Genomic DNA, 23,221 nt, shown 5'->3' on the forward strand with positions numbered 1-23,221 from the left:
TTTTTTTTTTGACTGTGGTAGAATCTAATTACGTTAGTAGTTAGTGGTTAGTAGGTAAACTTCCATTTCTAATTCGGCCTTAAACACTGGCCCTACTGAGACTCGAAACCGCGATCTCAAAAATGCACTGGAGCGCCTTAACCATTTGGGTTAGGCCTCACTGGCATTAGCGGTCAATCTCATAAGGTAAAATAATGTATAGATCCATCCACTATTTGACCAGATTTGTCATATTTATCATAATGTTTTTGATTTTGTCATATTTCTTTTTTCAAATTTACTAAATATACCTACAACACATTTAAAGCTGATATGGAGAGATTATATATCCTACACGACATATAAACAACCTCAATTGTAGATATATTTAATATATATTAAAAAAAATGATTGATGTATAGTAAAATTTTAAAATTATTAAATATTTAATGAACAGTCTAAAAATGTTGATAAATAAATAAACTTTGCCATCTTATAGAACTTGTGGTGTTAAGGAAAAGTAAGCGGTCACTTTAAATGGCTATAGAGATGGATGCTTCAATACCCTAATGATCCCCTTCACAATTATTCAAACACTTACCTCGTGGAGTAACTGTTGCATAGTCCAACTTTAATGTTGTTTATCTCTTTGTATGGCCCTATTCTGCGTTTTGAAAATCTAACAGGTCGTCTATCCGGTATAATCTCCAATTAAAAGTTGGGTTTTTTTTTTTATATAAAAATACTTATTTTTAGCTAAATGTTTATATTTCTGTTTTACAAAAATAAGCTTTTTAGTAGGTTTTTGGTAGATTGTTGGTAGCTTATTGGGAAATGAGGTATTTTTAAAAAAGAAACTAAAACAGAGTACTTTTACATAAACATATTGTTGCAAAAAATTAAAGGAAAAAAAAATGCAGGGTGGAATTTTCCCTTTAAAGTTCAACCGATTTAAAAACCAATTGAAATCGTTTAAATAAAACCAAATATATTTATAATCTTATAGTGTGTAAAATATCTACTCAAAAAATCATATATATAACAAATGGTATAAGCGCTAAGCAGCAAACTGGTAGGTCGTGGGTTCGATTCCTCCCACTAGTGCTCCCCCTCCCTAAATTATATATTAAAAGAAAAACAGTTAAAAAAAATACAATTACTTCTTATATATAGAATTTTATTATATAAAAAGAAAAGAGATGAAAATGGACAGGTTTTTATGGTTTAACCATTTATAATATTCATATTTAAATTAATTAAACTAAATTTCTTATTTTTCTAAAAGAATCAAATCAGACTGATTTTTGAATCGTAGTCCAACCGATTGAACTGGTCGGTTCAGTCCGGTTCTGGATACTGGCCTCTAATGCAACATATAGTATTGATTGTGGTATCATATTAGTCACAAAGAAGGCGCAACTGACTTCAATTGTGAATTTTGGTTTGCATTATGCCATCTATTGGCATTATATTGATTAGATACAGAAGACATTCTCTCCAAAATTGTTTAGGAAGGTGAGCTTGAAATCTTAGGCTCTGGAAACTTCAAGCCTACTTTCTCTCAACAACACCATTTGTTGTGGTGTGTAAGAGCAGGTGTGTTGATGAATAATACCATTTCCTTCTAAAAATGTTGAAACCGTTTGGTTTAGAAACTTAAGACCATTATCAGTTTCTACTTGAGTATTATATTGAGTGAATTTTTAAGAAGATTATCAATGTTAAGTACTTTCTGAGCTAATAATATAGTAAGAAAGTAATGTGAAGCTTGATTAGATGGTATTTTGTATGGACCCCACATGTCTATGTGTAGTAGATTAAAGGATCTGGAAATTTTAATTTCAGAAACACGAAATGATAATTTGTGTTGTTTAGCTTGTTGGACATATTTCACAAGAAGAAGAATGGGATGAATGCATATGAATCATAGTAGACGTGCTAGCATGACCTAGTCTAGCATGCTAAGTAGAACAATTAATTATATGATGTACAACATTCACAAAATAACAAAAAAGTGGCTCATTGATGTTCTTTTCATTCAGATTGAACTGAGAAACATAATCACTATTATGTGGAAATTTTTAAAGAAATAAACTACTGAAATCTCGTTTGTAGAGTCCAGCAATCTGTTGACCCTGAGACAAAATGACATTAGTCTTTAGGTCGTGTATGAGGCAACATTTAGAGAAAAATGTTTCGTTGGGAGGACTGGTTTGAACCAATCTCTCATAGCAGATTGTACTTAAAATCTGGCAAAAATTAAACATCATTAAGAGTAAAATCAGGAGCGAGAATAAATATGCATGTTTTATGTACCGAGTTTACTGTACCACTAGATTAGAGAACTTTTATAAGAGCATTGAGGGTTGTTTGATTTGAAAGTAGGCTTGTAACCTAATTCCTAAACATTGAATCCCAAGTTTGCCATAGATATTAGATAGTGCTCAAATATGGCATAATACAAGAAAATTTAAAAAATATTTAGTGAAAATGAAGATCTTATTTATATTACAGTTCTTATAGTTCATTGATATGCATTCTTTTCTTTTAACTGATCATGTTTAATAATTGGATTACAGCTATTCACTTACTATGCATGTATACCTTCTTGAGTATTATATGGCTAATTTATTTTACAAAGGAACATCAGATGGATAGTCTCGTGGATGCCTATTGATAGTTTCTCTTAGCTCTTTCTCTTGCTGTCGAAGATTCGACGACGGAATATCATAAACATCGGCAAACATGTCGCCAAGTGGAGGTTTCTCTGTCTTCTCGGCCACCTGAATCGCTTGCAATAGCTGCAAGAATAACTTTATTTGATTCAAAGTTCTAATCATAGTGAGTAAAACATGCATGTGGAACTATAAATTCTGATAAGTTTCTTTCACCTGCTTCCTGATACTATTTCTGAATTCAGATTCTTGTTTGTCGCTCCACCACCCATTTCTTTCGACCCAATTCCGAAATCTATTTACAGGGCTTCTTTCCATTTTCCAAAATTCGATCTCATCTGTTGGTCGATACTTGGTGGAATCATCAGATGTGGAATGGTGTCCAACTCTATATGTAAGGGCCTGAAAGTTGCAAAGTTTATGGCATATGTAGCACAGAAATGAAAATGGAAAAACCGAACCGAGGAAATTATAGACATTGACAAGAAAGTATAGGACACTTCGAATACCTCAATTAAGACAGGTCTTTGTTCAGTTACAGCAATCTTACGAGCTGCTTGAATTGTTGTATAAACGGCGAGGGCGTCATTTCCATCTACCCGGATACTTTGAATGCCGTAAGCTCTACCCTTAACAACAATGCCATCACCTACAAAACCATACATCCTATAAGCCAGCATAGACTTTTCTCACACATATCAGTAATTAATGCTGCACGGAAACATATCAAGTCTTATGTATTGACATTCATTTTCACTTATTAGAAACTCCTCTGAAACTCCCAAATTTTATACTTATAATCCATTTTCATAAAAAATATTGTTTTGCTGTTTTTGCATTTCAGCATTTCTGACTTCAACATTTTTAATTCCGTGCAACATAGGCAATAATAAAATCAAGGTTAAAATAGATTCGTAAGCTTATGATCCAATTCAGAGAATGAAAAGATCGACAAAGTTGGAATTAGTACTTCGAAATTGCTCCGATATGTGGGTGCTAATGGCCCAGCCATTGTTTCGACAGATAAAAATGACCGGTGATTCTGTGACTGCTGCAAAGTTGAGAGCAGCATGAAAATCTCCCTGAAACGTTCCTAGGGCGTTCAGAAATTAATTCCAAAGTAAAAGAAAGCTGAAGCAGTACGACCTACAAAAGAGAGGATTACGCACCTCACTGGTACCACCATCGCCAATATAAGTAACTACACAGGCATCTTTTTTATCCATTTTAAGAGAATAAGCAACACCTACTGCTTGAGGAAGTTGAGTACTGATCACGACAAGCAGAAACAGAATACAAGAAAATTATCAGAGTCTTGGTAACATGAAACAATAGTAGTTGATCAAGACAGTTTAGTCTCAGACTGAACCCGTAACGTAAAAGTTAAAAATAGTACGCTATGGGCGAGGAAATAGTGAAGTAATTGTGCTTGTTAGAGCCGTAATGAATGGGCATCTGCCTGCCTCTTCCATAATCATCCTTGTTTCCGAAGCACTGGTTTGCGAATTCTTGAAGAGTGAATCCACGCCACAATAGCACTCCAGGTTCTCGATACTGGGACATTAATCGAAGTGATCAATTAACAACTTATAACTTATATGATGATGACAAATAAATGAAAATAGGGTACCTGAGGCAAGACAACGTCATGTGGAGAAAGTGCGGCTGCTGATGCTATGTTAATAGCTTCTTCGCCGTTGGATGTAAGGTAAAAGGAAATTCTGCCTTGTCTTTGTGCTTCATAGAATATTGTATCCATTATTTGAAGGGTCGCCATTTCTCTGTACATTTTTACTGCCACTTCCTCGCTAACCTGATAAATTTATAAAATTCTTTTGCAATTAGTCTTTTTTAATTAAAATTACAATATTGCATAGTTTGTCATAGAGATGGAGAGGGGTACCTGATCAAAATCAGGGTTGTCTATCAGGGCTCCGGTGTCATCAAGAATTCGATAACATGGAACTCGCTTCTCATCCGATCCGGAAATGAATTTCATTTCAGAAATAAATGTCACCTTTCCTCCAGGAAAATCCAACACCTGACACCTCAACATATCATATTAGGAGAAAATTGTTGCGGTTTTCTAATAACAAGAAATACTATAATTAGCAGCAAACATTTAGCAACAAAAAAAAAATATTATGTCATATTGCTGCTAATAAAACGTTGACTTAAATAATTGGTAATAAAATTTTCTGTAAAATACTGCTATAATTTAACTAATGGCAGCAACTTTCAAAATTAATGCTGCAAAATATTTTTTAGCAGCAAAAAAAATTAACTGCTAAAAAATTTGTTGACAAATACAAAATTCCTTGTATTATTGTTTTCTCTCTCTAAACACAAATTTAAAAGCTACAGTTAGAGGTTTTTAGGGCGGGAAGGGGATGACTCAGGTTTCTAGCTGGACATGATCGTGGTCTTGCAATTGTATATTCTGAATTCAGGCTTGTTGTATTAATTCTTAGCTAAATCAAGATTTTTTACTTGTTTTTTTTTTTTGTAAAAGGTTAAAAGATTTTTTACTTGTTCAAATGTTAAATGTAAATTTCCAATGAGTCAAGATTCTAATTTCATTGTTAAAATATATTAGCGGAACAAGCTAAAATAAAAATCTTAAAAGTGCAAATAATATTGATGAATTTTCACCACTCGCACTTATCCTATTTATTGTTATTGTTAAAAATAATTATTTTTAAATTTTTGTAAATTTTCATCTTCAATTTTTTCATTTCATCTTTGAATTTTCGTTGTTAATTCGTTTCTTTTAATAGATCAATTATTTGATTTAATAGCATTTTTATATTTTATATATTGATTTACGATGTATTTCAATGTTTTTCTTAATAATTTATATCTTTTAATAAAATAGAAAAAGCCATTTCGTAACATTAGATTTATTTTCGGGCCGGGCTTATTAAGTTTTTTTATGTAAGCTCAATATCCAGTTTGAATTTTATATTCATTATCCAATTCTGACCTGTACACTATATTTATGCAAGTTTATTTATGTGAAGAATTTATAAAATAAAGGCTTAATCACTAAAAAAATTCCCACCTTTAACCTATTTTGCAATTATATCCTGACATAGGAATTTTTCAATTTTATCCTAATTTGCCTTTTTGTGTTTCAGTTGTATCATAAAATATTAAATTGAACTCTTTTCACTTAGAAAAAAGTTTAAAATAATTCTTCATTTTTAGCCTATATTTCAATTAAACTCTAATATTATTAATAATATAAAAAATGAAAGATTATTTTAAATTTTTTTAAGTGAAAAGAGGTCAATTTAATGTTTTAGGGTACAATTGAAATATAAAAACTTAAATTAAAATAAAATTGAAAAAAAATTATATCAAGGTATAATTACAAAATGAGTTAAAGGTAAGGAGGTTTTGAGTTATTAAACCAAAATAGAAGTCCAAAACTATCTATAAAGTAAAAAATAGCAGATTTTTTTGCTCGGACTCGAACCAATTTGAGACAAAAAATAAGGGACGATGACAAAAATACCTAAAATTTTAAAAATATTTACAAAAGTACCTGTAAACTTTTTTTATTTACAAAAATACGACTGATTTAAAATTAATTACAAAAGTATCAAAAAAATGAAAATTAATTACAAAAGTACGATTTGTATAATGTCGGTATAATTATGGTATAATTTTGGAATATTAAAACTATAAATCAGATAATTTAAAAATAATATTTGGTTTATTATTGGTATAATTTCAGTATATTTTTGGTATATTGATTATAAATTTTTATATATATTTTCTAGTTGATAACATGTATTTTTTTTTATGTGTATTTTTCACTATAATTGGTAATGAACTAGAAAATTTGTATACTCTTGGTATACTGATGGTATAATTTTGATATATTATTAATTTAATTTTCAGTATACGATTTGATGTAATTTTGGTAAATTTTTATTTAATATTAATAAAATCTCAGTATGTATAATGTTGGTATAATTTTGGTACAATGTTGATATAATGTTAGTTTATTAGTATACTAACATTATACCCACAGTATACACCGTATGTTTGATATTATTTTTTATTTTTTTGTACTTTTGTAAATATTATTAATATTTTTGTAAATGAAAAAAGTCAACATATATTTTTGTAATTATTTTCATTTTTTTTTTGGTAAATGCTGTAATTTCCTCAAAAAATAATCATCCAAGTCCGTCCCAAAATATGTGGGCTGAGAGAAATGGGCAGATATACAGACCCATAGACATGTCTACGTGACATCATTTTGGACACCAATGAGTCCAATTGGTACATTCTATCTTTAGAAAAAACTATATTTAATATCTATAATTATAATTAAAATTATATAAACACCGAGCAGTAAATTATTAGGATGTGAATTTAGTTTTTCGCTTAAGCACTTTCTCTTCTTTAATTTAAAAAAAAGTATATTTTAATTGTTAAAGTTAGATGATTGGCTAATTCTTTCTACGTAAGGACAGTAAAATTATCTCCCATGCTAATCATTTTCCAATGTTTACATTGGCATGTTTATCTTGCTTAACGAGATTTTTAGGTAGACTTAGTCTATCACGTCATCCGTGAATTAGCCTATCATATTATGACATGTCATTAAAATAATGGCGCTGTTATAGTTTTGTTTATTACTTATTTACACTTTTGAATAGCATATTATAATAGTACCATTATTTTAATGACGTGTAATTGGTTACTTATGACGTGATGGACTGAATATACTTATACAAATTAAGTACCATCTTACTTTCCCACTAATATATGGTATATTTTTGTATTGGGAACTATTTTAATAGTCCCTTTACATTGATTTAGAATCAAATTATTTGAATTTTGCCTCTAATTCTTATAAAATGAAATTTTAATTCCATTTACTAATTTGAATTTAAACAGTTATAACAAAAACAAAGTAACATGTTTTTTTTAACAACTGAAAATAAGAAATATTCAATTTGAAAGGCAATTAATTTCTCTAAGAAATGGAAATAATATAGGTTGATAAAAAAAAGAAATAGAAATTTGTTCTACACGTGTCAATTTCACATGACATGCTTCCAATAAAGAAAATCTCTTTCACGAATATAACTGAATGGAAGAAAATCACTTCTTCTTTTTTGAGAGGGAAAATCACTTCTTAAAAATGACAAATGACATGCAAATTATCTTCCTCCCCATATGGAACTATCAAAATCAATCCTTTTTTAGTGAAATAACCTTATTTGTATCCATTTCCTTTAAATTGATCTTATCTTTATTTTCTTATCAACTCAAAGTATTACCCTTATAAAACTCATTGAGCATTTTTAAAATTAATTAATATTCTGTTAATCATTCTTTAAATATTTATTTTGAATTTTTTGATTCACTTCATTTTTTAAATATTTTTAATAATCATAAAGGACTACTCTTAAAATGACACATCAAATTTGGAGTTGGTCCGAACTTTGATGGGATAAAAGGGGCTGAAATATTAGTAATACCACCCCCCCCCCCCCCCCCGAACATAGTGTGAGTATCGGTCAGTTCGGTTCGATAATAAACCGAATAACCAATTGAGGTTTGGAAAATTTATAAACCGAACCGAAATTTAGTTTGGAGTACAAAATAGTGAATCAAAAAATTTTGCTTGGTACGTATTGAACAAAACCATTTTTTTATATAAAAATTAATTCAAAAATTAAATAATTAGTGTCTAACAAATTTATATTTATTAGCTTATATAACTAAAATAATTAAGACATAAAACAAAAAGTATAAAAATACATATATTTATATTATTTAAAAAAATATATAATTTTTTATGTTTTAGTTTGGTGTAATCGGTTTTTCAATTTTCTCGGTTTTAAAAATGTCCGAACCGAACCGTTAAAATTTATCTAAATAGAAATCGGACCAAACTATTTTCACCGAATAACAAATCAAATAATAATTTTCGGTTCAATTTTATTAAATTTTTGGTTTGATTCGGTTTTTGCTCACTACCGAAGTAAGAGTTCAAATCTATCTTTTCTTCTTCACGGTAAAGCAATAATTCGAGAACCTGTAAAGATAAGGACTGAAATCCCATACTAGCCGAACATCTGATGAAGATTAATGTCACCTCTTAATTAATAATATATAAAAGATGAGAATGTCCAAAAATAAAATAAAATTTTCCTCAGAAAAAATAATAGAAAAAAAAACAAAACAAAACAAAGGCTCTGCCACTTTTTGTTGTTTCTATAACAAGATTTAAGTTTGATATATGAAACTAGTACTTCAACTTTTTTTAAAAAAATCTAAAGATTTACTTCATGTAAATTTATGCATTCAAAAAATAACTTACTATAAAGCTTAATGATTTATAAAAATTCATTTTTTCCATCTTTTTACAAATGTGAGAACCTTCTATTTCATAATTTTTTCCTGATTTTAAAATTAATAATAATTTTCACTAATGTTATTAATTTTTTAACTCAATTTAATTAATTGTTTAAATTTTTAACTCAATGTTTTAAATTGTTTAATTTGACATATATTTTAATTTTTTTTATCTTATATTGATTAATCCTGCACTCTATGGTCTAGTGATAAATATACATTCTAGTTCAATATTGGTGTCTCAAGTTTCCCATTCTAATAGAAAATACATCTACATAGATTACATTACATTTGTTCAGATAATATAAGTAAAATTAGAGTCTAAAACTAACATTTATTCCACTATAAATTAAACAAATCTGAAGTAAAAAAAAATAAAAATTACTAGACCTTTTACCTATGTATTGTTGGCATATCTAATATATTCAGGTTTTAAGAATCTTTTATTCTTTTAAGTTGCTAGAAATAGGCATAAGGTCCTTAAAAAGACACGTAAACGGGATCAAAACCCTGAACTAATAATACTCCCGGTTTATTTCATATACAGTTACACCGCCGGTAAAATATTGGCCGGTGGTTCCGATCGGGATAGAAAAAAGAAGCAGAAGTGAAGAGCAATAATGGAAAATTGAATAGTATGTATTTGTAACGCACCTGATTGTTATTGTCGTCGTCGCTAGAGTACAAATAATCAAGCTGCCCGGCAGATTTGGTAGACTTGAATCTCTGCGAGATATCAGCAAATTTTAGAGGTGCAGTAATGGTTGCGTAAGTACTGTTGCTGACAGCGGATGATGACGAAGCAGGAGTAGTTTGATTGAGAATCGCCATCAAATTCATATTTTTCTTCAAATAATATGTAGCAGCTCTTGATTTTGCTAACCTAATTGTCATTCTGGTTTTTTCAATTTGTCAGGAAATTAAAAATATGGAGCAGAAGAATTAATTAAAAGAAGAGAAGTGTGAACTACTAACATAATAGGATGGGGATGAATGATAGTGATAAATATGCATGCATTGGCTTTGTTGGATGTGACACATCAATTTGTTCTCATCCATACCTAGAGGGTTTTCAATTATAGTTTTTTGTTCATCTTATTAATACTTTATTTGATATAAAATTAAATCAATAAAATTATTTTTTAAATTATTTTTAATTATAATTTTCATAAATATAGTTTTTGTTTAACCGAAATAAAAGAATAGTTATTAAAAAATAAAATTAATCAATATTAATTTATAAATTAAATTTAAACTAAATTATAATATATCGTATTCTTTAATAATTTGAATAAAATATAATGTTTACAATTACATGATTTTATCTCTGCTAGAGGTATTAAATGAACATATTTATATAGATTGTTTAAATTTCTTTTTTGAGACAATTTTAAATTAGAAATGTCATTAACTTTAACGTTCCTCTGCTGATACTCATTAATTGTTTTTTTCTTTTAATGCAATATTTAAATTTTGATTTGTAACTGAAATATATGTAGTAGTAAACTTTAGTAACTCAACTATATTCTAAATATAGTATTGAAGTTTCTTTTGTTAATAAATCTACATTTCTGTTAAATGAGTTAATGTGAAAATTATATAAATACCTACATAGCATAATTAATTTATTGTTGAGAAAGGCGTAAATATTTTTAGTGTTTGAAATTTATATTTTTTGAAATTTGTGTTTTAATTTTTTAAAAATATATCAAACAATTATTTTTAGCCGTTTTCTGAAAATCAACGTATTTAAAAATTAAATAAATCCCACATTTGCTTAATTTTTCTGCCATACTAATAAAAAAAAGGCAGTATATGCGACTAATATGCTTGCCTATGTCCATTTGGAACCAAAATGACAAACTCTTAACGATAATGTCAAAATGTATTTTGGCGTTGTTAATATTACAATGATCGAAAAATAGATAGAAGTATTTATTTGATATACATTTAAAAAAAATTAAGATATTAATTTGAAAAAATAAAAATTCAAATACTATAAAATAGTAGATTTACAAAAGTATAGATAACGATGGTATAATTTTTTTTTTTTTTTTTATTACCAGCTTAAATTTAGATACCGCGTATGAAAAGAAGAAAGTTAAATTATGATATATAAATTTTAGTCTTTTAAATTCTTACAAATACTATTAATTAATTAATTTTGTATTTCAAGATGCAAATACATATTTATGTCCTTTAAACTTTAATATTCTGGTCACTTACACCCTCAATTTCCGAAATGACCGCTTACAAAGTTTAGTTTAAAAATAAAATTCCCATTTAAGATTTGCCTAAAATCTTATTTATTGAAGGATAGCTACCGCATCAAATTCCAATTGATGGTGAACCACAAGTATTATCCTCCACGGAAATTCTCATTTAGGTTTTGATTCATGAATATCCTAAATTAGTAAATGCATAAACATATTGATTGTGACTGCCACTTTGCAGTATATTCAGCAAAATGAGTTATTAACTTATCAGACAAATCTGATGTTATGTTTTCTGCTGCAATATTTTTATATGTTCTGCAAAATCATTTGGTCTTCAGCAGACAAAAGTAACCTTCATTTTCTACCTCCCAGTCGATCAATCTTAACAAGGAATATATGTTTTTGCCTCCATGATGCTGCAATTGATCTGCACTGAATACATATACATTGTTTTTCAATCCAATCCAACTGCATCCAATAACCGTCTTCACCTTTTTCATTTCCATGATTCGTTTAACTCGAACCATGGCTTCCCATTGACCCCTCTTCTCGTATATTCGAGCCAGTACCAGATAAGGAAGAGATAATAGTGGTTCCACCTCCAGTAACCTCTCCGCTACTATCTCCATCAGTCTCAGGTCTCCATGAATTGCACAAGCGTTGAGTATCAATCTCCAAATCAACGAATCGGGTTCATAAGGCATTGCTTCTACTATACTCATCGCATCATCAACCCTACCAGTTTGACACAATAAGTCCACAATGCAAGAGTAATGCTCATTGCCAGGAGTAATTCCATGGCTCTCGTGCATCAACGAAAATATACTCACTCCCTCATCAAGAAAACCCCCATAGCTGCAAGCTAATAAGATTCCCGCTACTGTCATTCGATCTGGTGGTGGGCCAGTACTTAGTAATTCATTAAAAGTTCCGAGGGCCTCGGGTACTCTGCCATTATGAGTCAAACCCATTATCATTGTATTCCACGATATCAAATCTCTTATCATCATGTTCTTAAAGATATCAATTGCGTAATCAATCAATCCAAATTTAGCATACATCTCTACAAGTGAGCTAGCAACAATAGCATCCGACTCCAAACCCAATTTGACCGCCAAGGAATGGATCTGCGTACCTTGATCTGCTGGAAAACTGGAGATCGAGCTTAAAACACTGCTGATTGTGAACTCGGTAGGCCTGATATCCGCCCTCAAGGAATCCACAAAAATTTGGAGAGCCTTCTCCTCAAAACCATGCCCAACATAACTTGATATCATAGAATTGCAAAGTGCGGAGTCCCTTTGATCTAGTTCCTCAAAAAGCTGCACTGAATCCTCCAATCTGTTGCATTTGGAAAACAGGTCAATAGCAGCACTTGATACAATGGTATTACAAAGAAATCCCACCTTGAGACAGAAAGCAAAAATCTGCTTACCCTTGTCCAAATTTCGCAAATTACAGCACGAAGTGATTACCGCGGAACATGTAAACTCATCAGATGAAAAACCCAAGGACCTCATTAAACAAAATTGACTTAATGCTAAGTCTCCATATCCTGATTTACAACACCCTGTAATCAATGAATTCCATGTAATAACATCCACCTCTACCATTGTCAAAAACACTCCAAAAGCATAATCAATATGGCCAAGCCTCCCATACATGTCAATTAATGAATTTCCAAGCACAACATTCAACATGCTCAGTCCACTCCGAATCATGCTAGCATGAAGTTCCTTACCAAGAAGAGCATCAGACACTAAAGACACCATAATTGAGTAAGTAAACTCACTTGGTCTAACCCCCATATTTTGCATCTTCCCAAAAGTTCCCAATGCAGAATTTACGTAGCCAAGTGAAGCAAACCCAGAAATCATGGAATTCCAACTAACCACATCTCTCTCAGGCATTTCATCAAACAGCAACCGTGCACTCTCCAACCGGCCAATATTTATCATACCCTTCAAGCAAATGTTCCAAGATATAGTATTTTTACAAGATATATCATCAAACACTTTCAAGACATTATCAACAGAGTCAAAAAGCTTGGAGTACAGGTCAAGATAACGATTACCCAGAAAAGTATGACTATTCAATCCAACTTTTATCAACTGGGCATGGACAGTTTTAGCTAAAGTTACCGACTTTAGTGATAAACAATGGTCTATGATTCGAGAACAATAGGATACTCTATCAGTTTGCTTCAGTAAATGGTACATGCAAAAAAGCGTTTGAGAAATGGAAAAATGGTACAAGCAAGACGTAGAGTAATATGAATTGGGACATCAAATGAACTGTGCGTTATAAGCTTCTTCGAGTTCAATTAATATAATTAAACTTCGTTTGTACCAAAAAAATACTATACTAATAAACCACCAACTGGAACCGAGCTCCGTCCGCCCCTATGACGTGTTACTACTACGTTATCACATACTAAACTTGCTTTCTTTGTGACATAATATATAATTATATAAGCACATTTATGCCAGCTGAACTAAGCCAAGATGCTATGATTTCTTAAAATTTAATCAGTAATTGAGTGGTGGAACCAAAAAGTAGACTGCAAAAATTGTAAAACATAGCATGATCTCTCTCCTTGTGAAGATGAAAAATCTCCTGATTACTGTCATTTCAAAAACTCTGTATTAACTAGCCCAACTGACACCAGAATGCTTTTTCACTTGGTGCTGTCTCATTATCTTTCTAACCAACTCTGAGCTCCCCCAGTCTCCAGTGGTAGCAAAAATGCCAGATAGTTGCACATATGCACTGGAGCTCTCAGGATCTAGCTGAATGATCCTCTGTGCCACCTTTTCTCCAAGACCCTTCTCTCCGTGAGCGACACAACCTCTTAACACGGATGACCACATGCTGGCATCCACTTCGTAAGGCATATGCTCAATAAGATCAATTGCTTCCTTTAAGCAACCAGCACGAGACAGAAGATCAACCATGCAAGAATAATGCTCGATTCCTGGATCAATGTGATAGTCGTGTTTCATTACGTTAAACAATTTCCATCCCTCCTCGACCAGGCCACAATGATCACACGCGGATAAAACTGCGGTAAATGTAATATTATTTGGCCTGACACCAGCTTGCTTCATTTCATTAAAGAGTGCTAATGTTTCCAAGCCATGGCCATTTGTGGCATACCCCATCAGTAATGAATTCCAAGACACTTCGTCTGATTTTGTTATTGTATGGAATAATCTTCTACCAATCTCAACAAAACCGCACTTGCAATAAAAATCAACTAGGGAAGTAGCAACAACCTCATCAGAATCAAACCCGATGATAATTGCTCTTGCGAAAACCTGCTCACCAAGTTCAACAGAGGAGATGCCAGCACAAGCACTGATCACACTAGCAAGGCTAAATCTATCCATATTCAAATCTAGTTTATTCATTTTGCTAAAAACATTCAATGCTTCAGCTGGACAACCATTTTGAGAGAAACCCACTACCATTGAATTCCATGAAATCAAGCTTTTACTCGGCATTGTCTCAAATATTTTTTTTGCATCTTCAATTCTACCCAAATTACAATACGCTGTGATCATAGTGTTGAGCAAGACTGTGTCATAGGACTTGATCTCACTGAACAATTTGCATGCACTTTCAGGATTTCCACACTTGGAATATGCATCAATAAAAGCAGAAGCAACAATGACGTCGTCAACTAACCCAACTTTACAAACATAGCCATGCATTTGTTTACCATACTGAGCATTTCCAATGTTGCTACAGGCACTCAAAACAATTGTTATTGTGGAAGAGTCTACCTGAATTCCATTTTTCTGCATCTCACCAAATAGTGCAAATGCCTTCATTTCCTCATTATTGTTGACATAACCGGAGATTAGAGAATTCCATACCACAAAACATGTATTGCTTGTTCTGTGAAATATTCTTATAGCATCATTCATTCTACCACAATTTGCATAGCCCACGATAAGTGCTGACAGAGAAAAGTCATCAACCTCATCCATCATATTCAAAGCATAGTTTGCACTGTCTAAATCAGCACATTTTGCATATAAATTAATCAATGAACTAAATAACACAGAGTCACACTCCAGATCATTAATTACAATCCGAGCATGAATTTGCTTACCACACTCAACAGCTCCCAAATCAGCACAAGCACCAATAACACTAGCCAAAACAAAAGTATCCCCACATGATTCGTCTAAAGGATTCAAATTTAATTCCTTAAACAACTTAAGAGCTTCTCTAGCAAGCCCGTTTCGAGCATATCCATGAATCATTGAATTCCAAGCAATGCCATTTCTCCTAGGCATCTCATTAAACAACCTCCTAGCAACACCCAACTCACACGCTTTCACAAATCCGGCAATCACCACATTCCACGAAAACTCATTCTTGCAAGGCATCAAATCAAACAACTTTAACGCTCTGTCTTTATCTCCAAACTTCATGTAGCCCTCTATTACAGTGTTCCAAGAAAAGCAGTTTCTGTCGGGCATTTCATCGAACAGTTTATGTGCATCGGCCATAGTCCCGCCACACCTAGTGTACATCTGCAGAAGGCGATTTGCAAGTGAAAGCGTTGAATTTATGAGACCCTTTTTGAGAAAAAGAAGGTGGATCTGTTTGCCTTGGTAAATTGAACTCTGGGCATTAAGGGATTGGAGTGAGCGAGCTACAGATTGAAGTTCCACGTCCATAACTAAAATTTGGCTTTGGCTTTGTGAGCCAATTGCAGGCACTTAATTCGGTGCAAGTTTTTTGGTGGTACAGAAACAAATTTGGCGGGACATTAACTACATTTTAAAAAAGATGAAATGATTTATAAGGGTTTTTTTTCTAACATAGATGGAAGTTAGTTACGGAGGTAGGGTTTGAACCCACAATTTCGAGGTGATGTGAAATCACGATGCATTTGGAGACGCCTTAATCAACTAGAGTCAGGCCCAACACTGACAAAATGATTTATAAGTTGTTGAACATATTTAGGATACTCTACATAAAATACTTATAGAACCCAACTTTAGAGTATCTATTGAGTATGTAAATGAGTCAAACTCGCTAATTTATAAAATTTAACAAAAAAAATATATTATATTTTTAAAATAAAAGGTGAATTTGTCTCTTTACGTGTATAAAATTATTCCCTATTTTATATTTAAACTTTAAAGAAAAAAATATTTTTCTTTTCTAATTTAAAAAATAAACTAAATAAAAAAGTAATTATAGTAATCAATATTTATGAAAAAAGTAAACTATAAAAATTTATAAACTAGAGAATCTATTGAACTAAAACTAAAAAAATATTTAAAATATTTTTTTATTTAGAACAAGATGTTCTTTATTAAAAAAAATATCATTATAAATGCTTTTATATTTCAGTCAAGTTAATGCAATAAAATTAAATGATTTTGGTATTTGGAAGTCATAAACTTGTTTAAGCAAGTTTATGAGTTGCATATACTGCTCATCAGCTCATGGGTTAAGTGCATGGGGGTTGGTCACTGAAGTAGAATTGGACCTATTATTCTATTAAGGTCTATAACAACTTAAGGCAAAGGATGCATCTTATATATATATTCTCATTTTTATCAGACAACACATTGTTGTCAACCTAATTCGAAAAACTAGCGATAAATATGTTTTTAGGCTGGTAACCAAAAGAGGGTACTCATTTTTCTCGTAATAATAGAGCGGTTATGTAATTTTGCATTTCTAGTGATTGTTGGCAAATGAACCAACACTTTGAACATTCTTATTGCCTTGTTCATTCATGCCAATGAACTAAGGATTCCTGAACAAGTTTCATGATGGTTGGCCTAAGCAAATACCTTGTTTATATTTGGTAAAGGCTCCATGATCATAATTTGAAACCTCAAAGTTGTAAAATGAGACAAATCTTTGACAAAATTAACAACAAGATCCTTGTTTTTAGGGATAATTACTAAAACAAATCTGAAGGTCTGATTAATTAAGTTTCCTCTTATGTTCTAAAACTATAACCTATCATTTGCTCAAATTCAGTTTGACTTGGTCAAATAATCAAATTGTCTGGTCTTATTTTTTTCCATGAAATTTTAAAAAATCATAAAAATTAAATCAAATTTAGCGATTTATTATAACTACATATAAAATTATAATTTATTGCTAAATATATTATTAAATTCTAAAGTGGTGTGATGGTCTATTGTCATGTTTGATGAATAAAGTATTTGTTTCGAGTACAATCAACAAAACTTTCGAGATATAAAAAAGAAGAAAAACACAGATTTAGAGAACATTGAGGATCACTCCTATGAACTGCTCATAGGAGAACATGCTTTTTCTCACTAGATAAAAGCCAGATGACTCATACTCTTTATTATTTTGTATATATAACTCAACCAAATTATTTTGCTTCAATTTTGATTCGGTTTTCGAAAGTCCAAAAAGCTGATTGATTTTATGAACAGCTTAGTAACCGAAACGATCAATATACAGCCCTAATTTCATCAATAGGGCTTCATTCATCATCTCCATAAAATTTAAAGCAATAGAGAAAAGAATGTTATTTTTGAAATTTTCTCTAAGTCAAAAAGTTGGCCAGAATACATTATAATTTGAACAGTTTTGCTGAAAAAAGTAATCACATTGAGAACAAAGGATCAATTCACCCCCTTAACTTGGCACGAAATATCAAATGATTCATTTTGTACGGTTTTAATACAATTTAGCCCCCAACTTTACAAAATCGGATCATTTCAACCTATAATTTAGCAAAACCGATCCATTTCATCCTTCTGACACAAAAAAAAGAGTGGAATTTCTAATTTAAAAAAATTAACACTAACGCATCTTAATTAACACTAATTAATTAAACACTAATTAAAAAAATTAAACCCTTTTCTTCTTCTTCCCTTCCACCGCCGCCGCCACCGACCGCCCAAAACACCATTGTCGGATCTGCTCCGGAGCAAACCTGTTCCTCTAAAACGAGGGGCTGCTGCTCCTCTAAAACGAGGGGCTGCAGATATGCTCATCCAAACGGGAGGAGCAGTGAGGAACTGCAGATCTGTTCATGAGGAGGAGATCTGCTCCTCTAAAAATGAGGAGCAATAGCTCCTCGTTTTTTCTCTGGAGGAGTTGTTGCTCCTCGCCGGAAAAACGAGGAGTTGCTGCGCCTCAGTTTTCCGGCGAGGAGTAGGGTGAAAAAAATGAATAAAAAAGTCCCTCAATTTTAGTTTAAAAAATAAATTTATTTTTAAAGTTTTAAATATAAGGGGTAAAATTAAAATCTAAAAATTACTAAACATTTAACTAGAAACTAACAATAATATTGAGTACTATTTTGAATTTTTTGTCCTTTAAAATCAGAGAGTGTGTTATACTCTCTGAGGGAGGATGAAATTTGTTCGATTTTGCAAAATTACGGGTCTGTTTGATTTATAACCTTCTAAAAATAATTTATTAAATATTTCGTACCAAGTTGAGGGGGTGAATTGATCCTTTGTTCATCACATTGATTAACAAGTTTCCATATTTTCCCCGTTTTCTGCCCTGTCTCCCATAAAACATTTGTTGAACTTTTATCTTATTTATTTGATATTATTAGTTTTTAAAATTATATATACTGGTACATTCAGGTGAAAAGTTGTTACTTGTCTCCGCTAACAATAATTAATATGCATAACAAATTTAAAATTTCCTGTACTTTTTTTTTTCACTTCATCTCTAAGACATTCTTTTTACTTAATTTTTATATTTTACCATTTTTTATTTCATTTTTAAAATAAATTTTTTCTTATTTAGTTTTTCTATTTTATCATTTTTCTTTACTTAGTCCTACGAAGAGTGAACAACACCTTCTAATGTTCGCATATTTAAGGACCAAATAAAAAAATAGTAAAGAGAAAAAGTAAGTAAGAAAAAGTTCTTAAAACAAAATACAAATAATAGTAAAATACAAATAAAAAAACAATAAAAATAAAAAGAATTATAAAGTATAAAAAATTAGAATATAATAGCCTAATTAATATGGGAGTGGATTTCCTCAAGGCTCAAGTCCATAATTTTTTTTATTTCCCTCAAGTCCACTTAGATGAATGGTACATAAGTAAAATGATATTTAATATAATAATTTTTTATTTTATTTATTTATGTGTCTTTTATTTAAATGAAATTAAAAAAAATGAAAGAAATTCGAATTCGAAAAAGTCATTACCAATTAATATAGCAAAAATATAAGTGTATGCTCATGTAACTTGAATTTAAAGCAATAATATAAAAATATTTTAAAACTATTATCAGGTTTTCTCACTTTGTCATGCTATGCCAAATCATCTTCAACCCCAACGACTTTATTATTTACATGTGATAATAATATATATTCCCAGGTTTTATAAAAAACTTGAAAATAAAAATAAAAAAATGAACTTACATATGGACAACCTAAATTACACGCTTATTCTTTGAGAACTTTATGCATTTTGGAATAGTATTTATAGATTTAATCTGCCATTCAAGATTTATGTCCTAAGCATTATTCTAGAAGATTTTATTTTTTAATTAATATCTTGTTTATTGATCTTGAAAGATTTTTTCCCTTTATAAACTAATCTTATTTACAACGTGAAAACCCCTTTTAAGATTCTTTACTTATTTATTCGAATTTTTTGAACCATCAAATTAGGGTTATTGATTCTGGAAGTCACTGTACTTTCCTAAAGTTGAAAAATGGTCACCAAATAATTTTTTGTTCCAAAATGGTCACTGTACTTTGTGATTAGTAACTTCCGGCGATCACTAAATGAAATCCGATGACTTTTGTCCTATGTCGTTTGCCGGAAGCTGACTCACACCTTTCATTTTTCCGGAAATTATTTAAAAAATTAAGGGAGAAGATGATGATGTAGAAAAATAAGAGTGATATCGACAATGACATGGTAAAGAGAAAGGTGTGAGTAAGCTTCCGGCAAGCCACGTAGGACAAAAGTCACCGAATGAATGGTGATCGCCGGAAGTTACTAATCACAAAGAACAGTGACCATTTTAGAACAAAAAATTGTTCGGTGACCATTTTGCAACTTTTAGAAAGTACAATGACTCTCAGAATCAATAACCCATCAAATTATGTTCCACTACTATTAAGCAGTTACAAATGTAAAAAAATTTAAAAAATATAACTGTTTTTCATGACCTGACATAAAACAAGATGTAAAATCTTAATTTGCAGATCGCCTTATAAAATAAAAATAAAAATTATATAACTGCTCTATAACAATACAATCCAATTCTTCTCTGTTTAAGAGAAAACTCACCAATTCTTTATAAAAAAACAAAAAACAAACAAACTTTTAATAAGAAAAGAACAATAAAATTTTTGTAAAGTAAGACAGCTGTAATAAAGATATCAAAAAAACTAATATAACCAATAACCGATTTCATCTTAAAATGTATTGATTATTTCTGATTTTTTATTTATATATATATATTGAAATGAATGCGTCTCATCGATAGATTTAACAATAAAAAAGATGATGCTATTTATTTTATTTTAAAACAATAAAAAAGGAATGGCTATCGCCAATGGCAAAAATTAACCATTGATAGTAGCCGAAGCAAAAATAAAAAAAAAACTCTTAACAGATAGAGTTTTCTATTTGATAGAGAGAAGAGTCGCAGTATTTATTTGCATCTTTGTTGTATATATATATATATATACTAGTTTCGCATTACGTGCTATGCACGTGGCTCGTAACGTAACACGTCAATGAATATATTAGTAAATTTATTATAGTTATATCAATTTTTTTATTTATAATTAATATTAAATTAATTAAGAATTTTTGTAAAAGTAAATATAATATATTCGGTTATTAAATTTGTTCCATACTGAATTTATTCTTCTTTTGATTTTATAATAACCATAATTAAATAATTAATTTAATTTTATTAATAATATCTTTAAAAATAATAATAAGATAGAAATTTAAATATTAATATATTGACCAAATACAGTATTTTAATTTTGTAGTTCAATCAAACTAAAAGATAGGTATTCCTACTAATTTTGGAGACAATTTAGTTATTTTTTACATATTAAAACTAAATTGGAGATAAGTTAGCTACCTATTCTAATTAGGACTTTAATTACAATAGTGATTAATTAAATAATTAATAATTAGGTAATGACTATAAAACCTTTATTTAATACTAAACTGAAAAGGATTATTCGGTAAATTTGCCTGTCCCCCCCCCATCGGTGCTTTTATATATAGTATAGATATAGATATGTGAATTTTTTTTAAATAAAACGAGTCTACCATGTCATTCATAGAGTAAACCAATTATTCCCTCCGCTTCATAATATTTATCGCGTTTGAATTTATTTTTTTGCCCATAATATTTTTCACTTTAGAGTTTCAAGAAAGCATTATATGTATTTATCAAATTTATCCCTAGCAATAAATAACTCATTAAGGTTAAAAGGACTAGTCAAATATAAAAGTAGTGGTAATTAATATGGACAATTTAGTAAAAATATATACAAATCGAGACATATTTATTAGTTTCTTAATCTATATGAAATGGTCAAATATAACAAATATTATAGATCGGAGAAAATATATAATAACAATTCATTAAAATGATGGTAAAATTGTAATAAATATGTATTAAATATGTTTAGATTTTAATAATGATATTACAATTTCGCTGTCATTTTAATGAGATACTATAATATAATTGGTTTAATTTACGGATAACATGATAGGGCCGGTCTACCTAAATTTTCTCAATGTATAGACTCTTTTAATCCGCTCTTTCATAATTTTGAATTTTATATACATTTTCTATTTGGGTGCTTCTGTTTCCAAAATATATTTTTTAGGGTCATATTTTTTTTTTTTTAAATATGTAAGACTGCTTGATATTTTAAATTATCACTTCTAAATGTAATTTCACTATTTCTCTATACTCTTTTATATTTATTTGATCTTTGGTGGTTTTACTTGCATTTGAAAAGTTGCATTTAATTAAAGTAGATAATGATTTAGACTATAGTTAGCATGATTGTTAGTAATAAAGGGATGTCTATTGAATTTTTGACATTCAAGAATTAAATAAAATTCACCGAGGATATCTCCTATAATACTCTTTATTTAAACGAGTATTTTTAAATAAATAAAAAGTATTTTAACAAAATTTTATATTTATTGGGCTCTTTAAATTTAAAGATAGCAGTGTCTGAAAGTCAAAATATAAAAAAACAAAAATAGAAATAAAAAGAAAAATATTGCTATGTTTTTAAAATCATGAAAAATATTCAAAACTGATTTAAACTCATATTACTAACAATATTCTAAATCAAGTGATTTAACTAAACATAATTAAATCAATCAATAAATAAATAATAATAAAAAGAAATAAACAACTTTGAATTAAAATCTGAAAATATTATGGACCATAATTTTTTGAGTTCTACACTTTGAAGCTTTAATCCACAAAAAGCATAAATTAAGGACTAAAATAAAATTAACGTAAAAATAATTGCTGGTAAAACTCAAACAAAGTAAACTAAAACTAACTAACCGATTACACCCCAATAGTTTATTACAATTGGAGTCTAGGTTTAGATAGAATTTCTATCGAAAATAGGAATTAAAACAAAATCTACTCACATAAGCATCCAACTACTCAGAAGAGTCTCTTAACAGAGATGATTCCTGCTGGTGTGATCATTATGCCGTCCCGGAGGGTTGGTTACTCGGCAAGATCTTCTACAAATCTCCAAAATTTCAAATTCTTCACGAATCGGTCCTTAAACACTCTGTTTTACTCTGTGTCGCAATAACCTATAAATCAAACACATTTTCAAGTATAATCTCCTCAAAATAATACATATTGCACACATTTTACTTAGAAATACATTATGTTAATTAAGCGTATCAATCACAAACCCTAAAAAAATCACAAAATTATGAAACCCCAACAATAAAATCA

At 30.1% G+C, this 23,221-nt stretch overlaps 3 protein-coding genes across 3 annotated transcripts; all 3 read right to left on the reverse strand.

Moving 5' to 3' along the window:
- Positions 1-2,459: 2,459 nt before the first annotated feature.
- Positions 2,460-10,011, reverse strand: LOC126668676 (2-oxoisovalerate dehydrogenase subunit alpha 1, mitochondrial-like). The gene is made up of 9 exons (XM_050361863.1): positions 9,690-10,011; positions 4,558-4,695; positions 4,285-4,467; positions 4,051-4,208; positions 3,824-3,923; positions 3,625-3,736; positions 3,164-3,303; positions 2,871-3,056; positions 2,460-2,780 (listed from the first exon to the last, which is right to left on the reverse strand). The coding sequence occupies exons 1-9, from the start codon at positions 9,927-9,929 to the stop codon at positions 2,613-2,615; spliced, it is 1,425 nt and encodes a 474-aa protein (XP_050217820.1). The 5' UTR covers positions 9,930-10,011; the 3' UTR covers positions 2,460-2,612.
- A 1,363-nt stretch (positions 10,012-11,374) lies between these two features.
- Positions 11,375-13,630, reverse strand: LOC126664842 (pentatricopeptide repeat-containing protein At1g43980, mitochondrial). The gene has a single exon (XM_050357420.2). The coding sequence runs from the start codon at positions 13,468-13,470 to the stop codon at positions 11,575-11,577; it is 1,896 nt and encodes a 631-aa protein (XP_050213377.1). The 5' UTR covers positions 13,471-13,630; the 3' UTR covers positions 11,375-11,574.
- A 116-nt stretch (positions 13,631-13,746) lies between these two features.
- LOC126664841 (putative pentatricopeptide repeat-containing protein At1g77010, mitochondrial) lies at positions 13,747-16,254 on the reverse strand. The gene has a single exon (XM_050357419.2). The coding sequence runs from the start codon at positions 15,940-15,942 to the stop codon at positions 13,897-13,899; it is 2,046 nt and encodes a 681-aa protein (XP_050213376.1). The 5' UTR covers positions 15,943-16,254; the 3' UTR covers positions 13,747-13,896.
- Between the last annotated feature and the right edge of the window lie 6,967 nt (positions 16,255-23,221).

The sequence above is a fragment of the Mercurialis annua genome, linkage group LG1-X (assembly GCF_937616625.2).
Source record: "Mercurialis annua linkage group LG1-X, ddMerAnnu1.2, whole genome shotgun sequence".
In the NCBI taxonomy this organism is placed as follows: domain Eukaryota; kingdom Viridiplantae; phylum Streptophyta; class Magnoliopsida; order Malpighiales; family Euphorbiaceae; genus Mercurialis; species Mercurialis annua.

Excerpts from the sequence above, each read along its gene's own strand:
- LOC126664842 (XM_050357420.2), bottom strand. The coding sequence starts at position 13,470 with ATGTACCATTTACTGAAGCAAACTGATAGAGTATCCTATTGTTCTCGA.
- LOC126664841 (XM_050357419.2), bottom strand. The coding sequence starts at position 15,942 with ATGGACGTGGAACTTCAATCTGTAGCTCGCTCACTCCAATCCCTTAAT.
- LOC126668676 (XM_050361863.1), bottom strand. The coding sequence starts at position 9,929 with ATGACAATTAGGTTAGCAAAATCAAGAGCTGCTACATATTATTTGAAG. Across the intron at positions 3,057-3,163 it reads AAAGACCTGTCTTAATTGAG|GCCCTTACATATAGAGTTGG; the intron begins GTATTCGAAGTG and ends TGCAACTTTCAG. Across the intron at positions 2,781-2,870 it reads GAAATAGTATCAGGAAGCAG|CTATTGCAAGCGATTCAGGT; the intron begins GTGAAAGAAACT and ends TTATTCTTGCAG.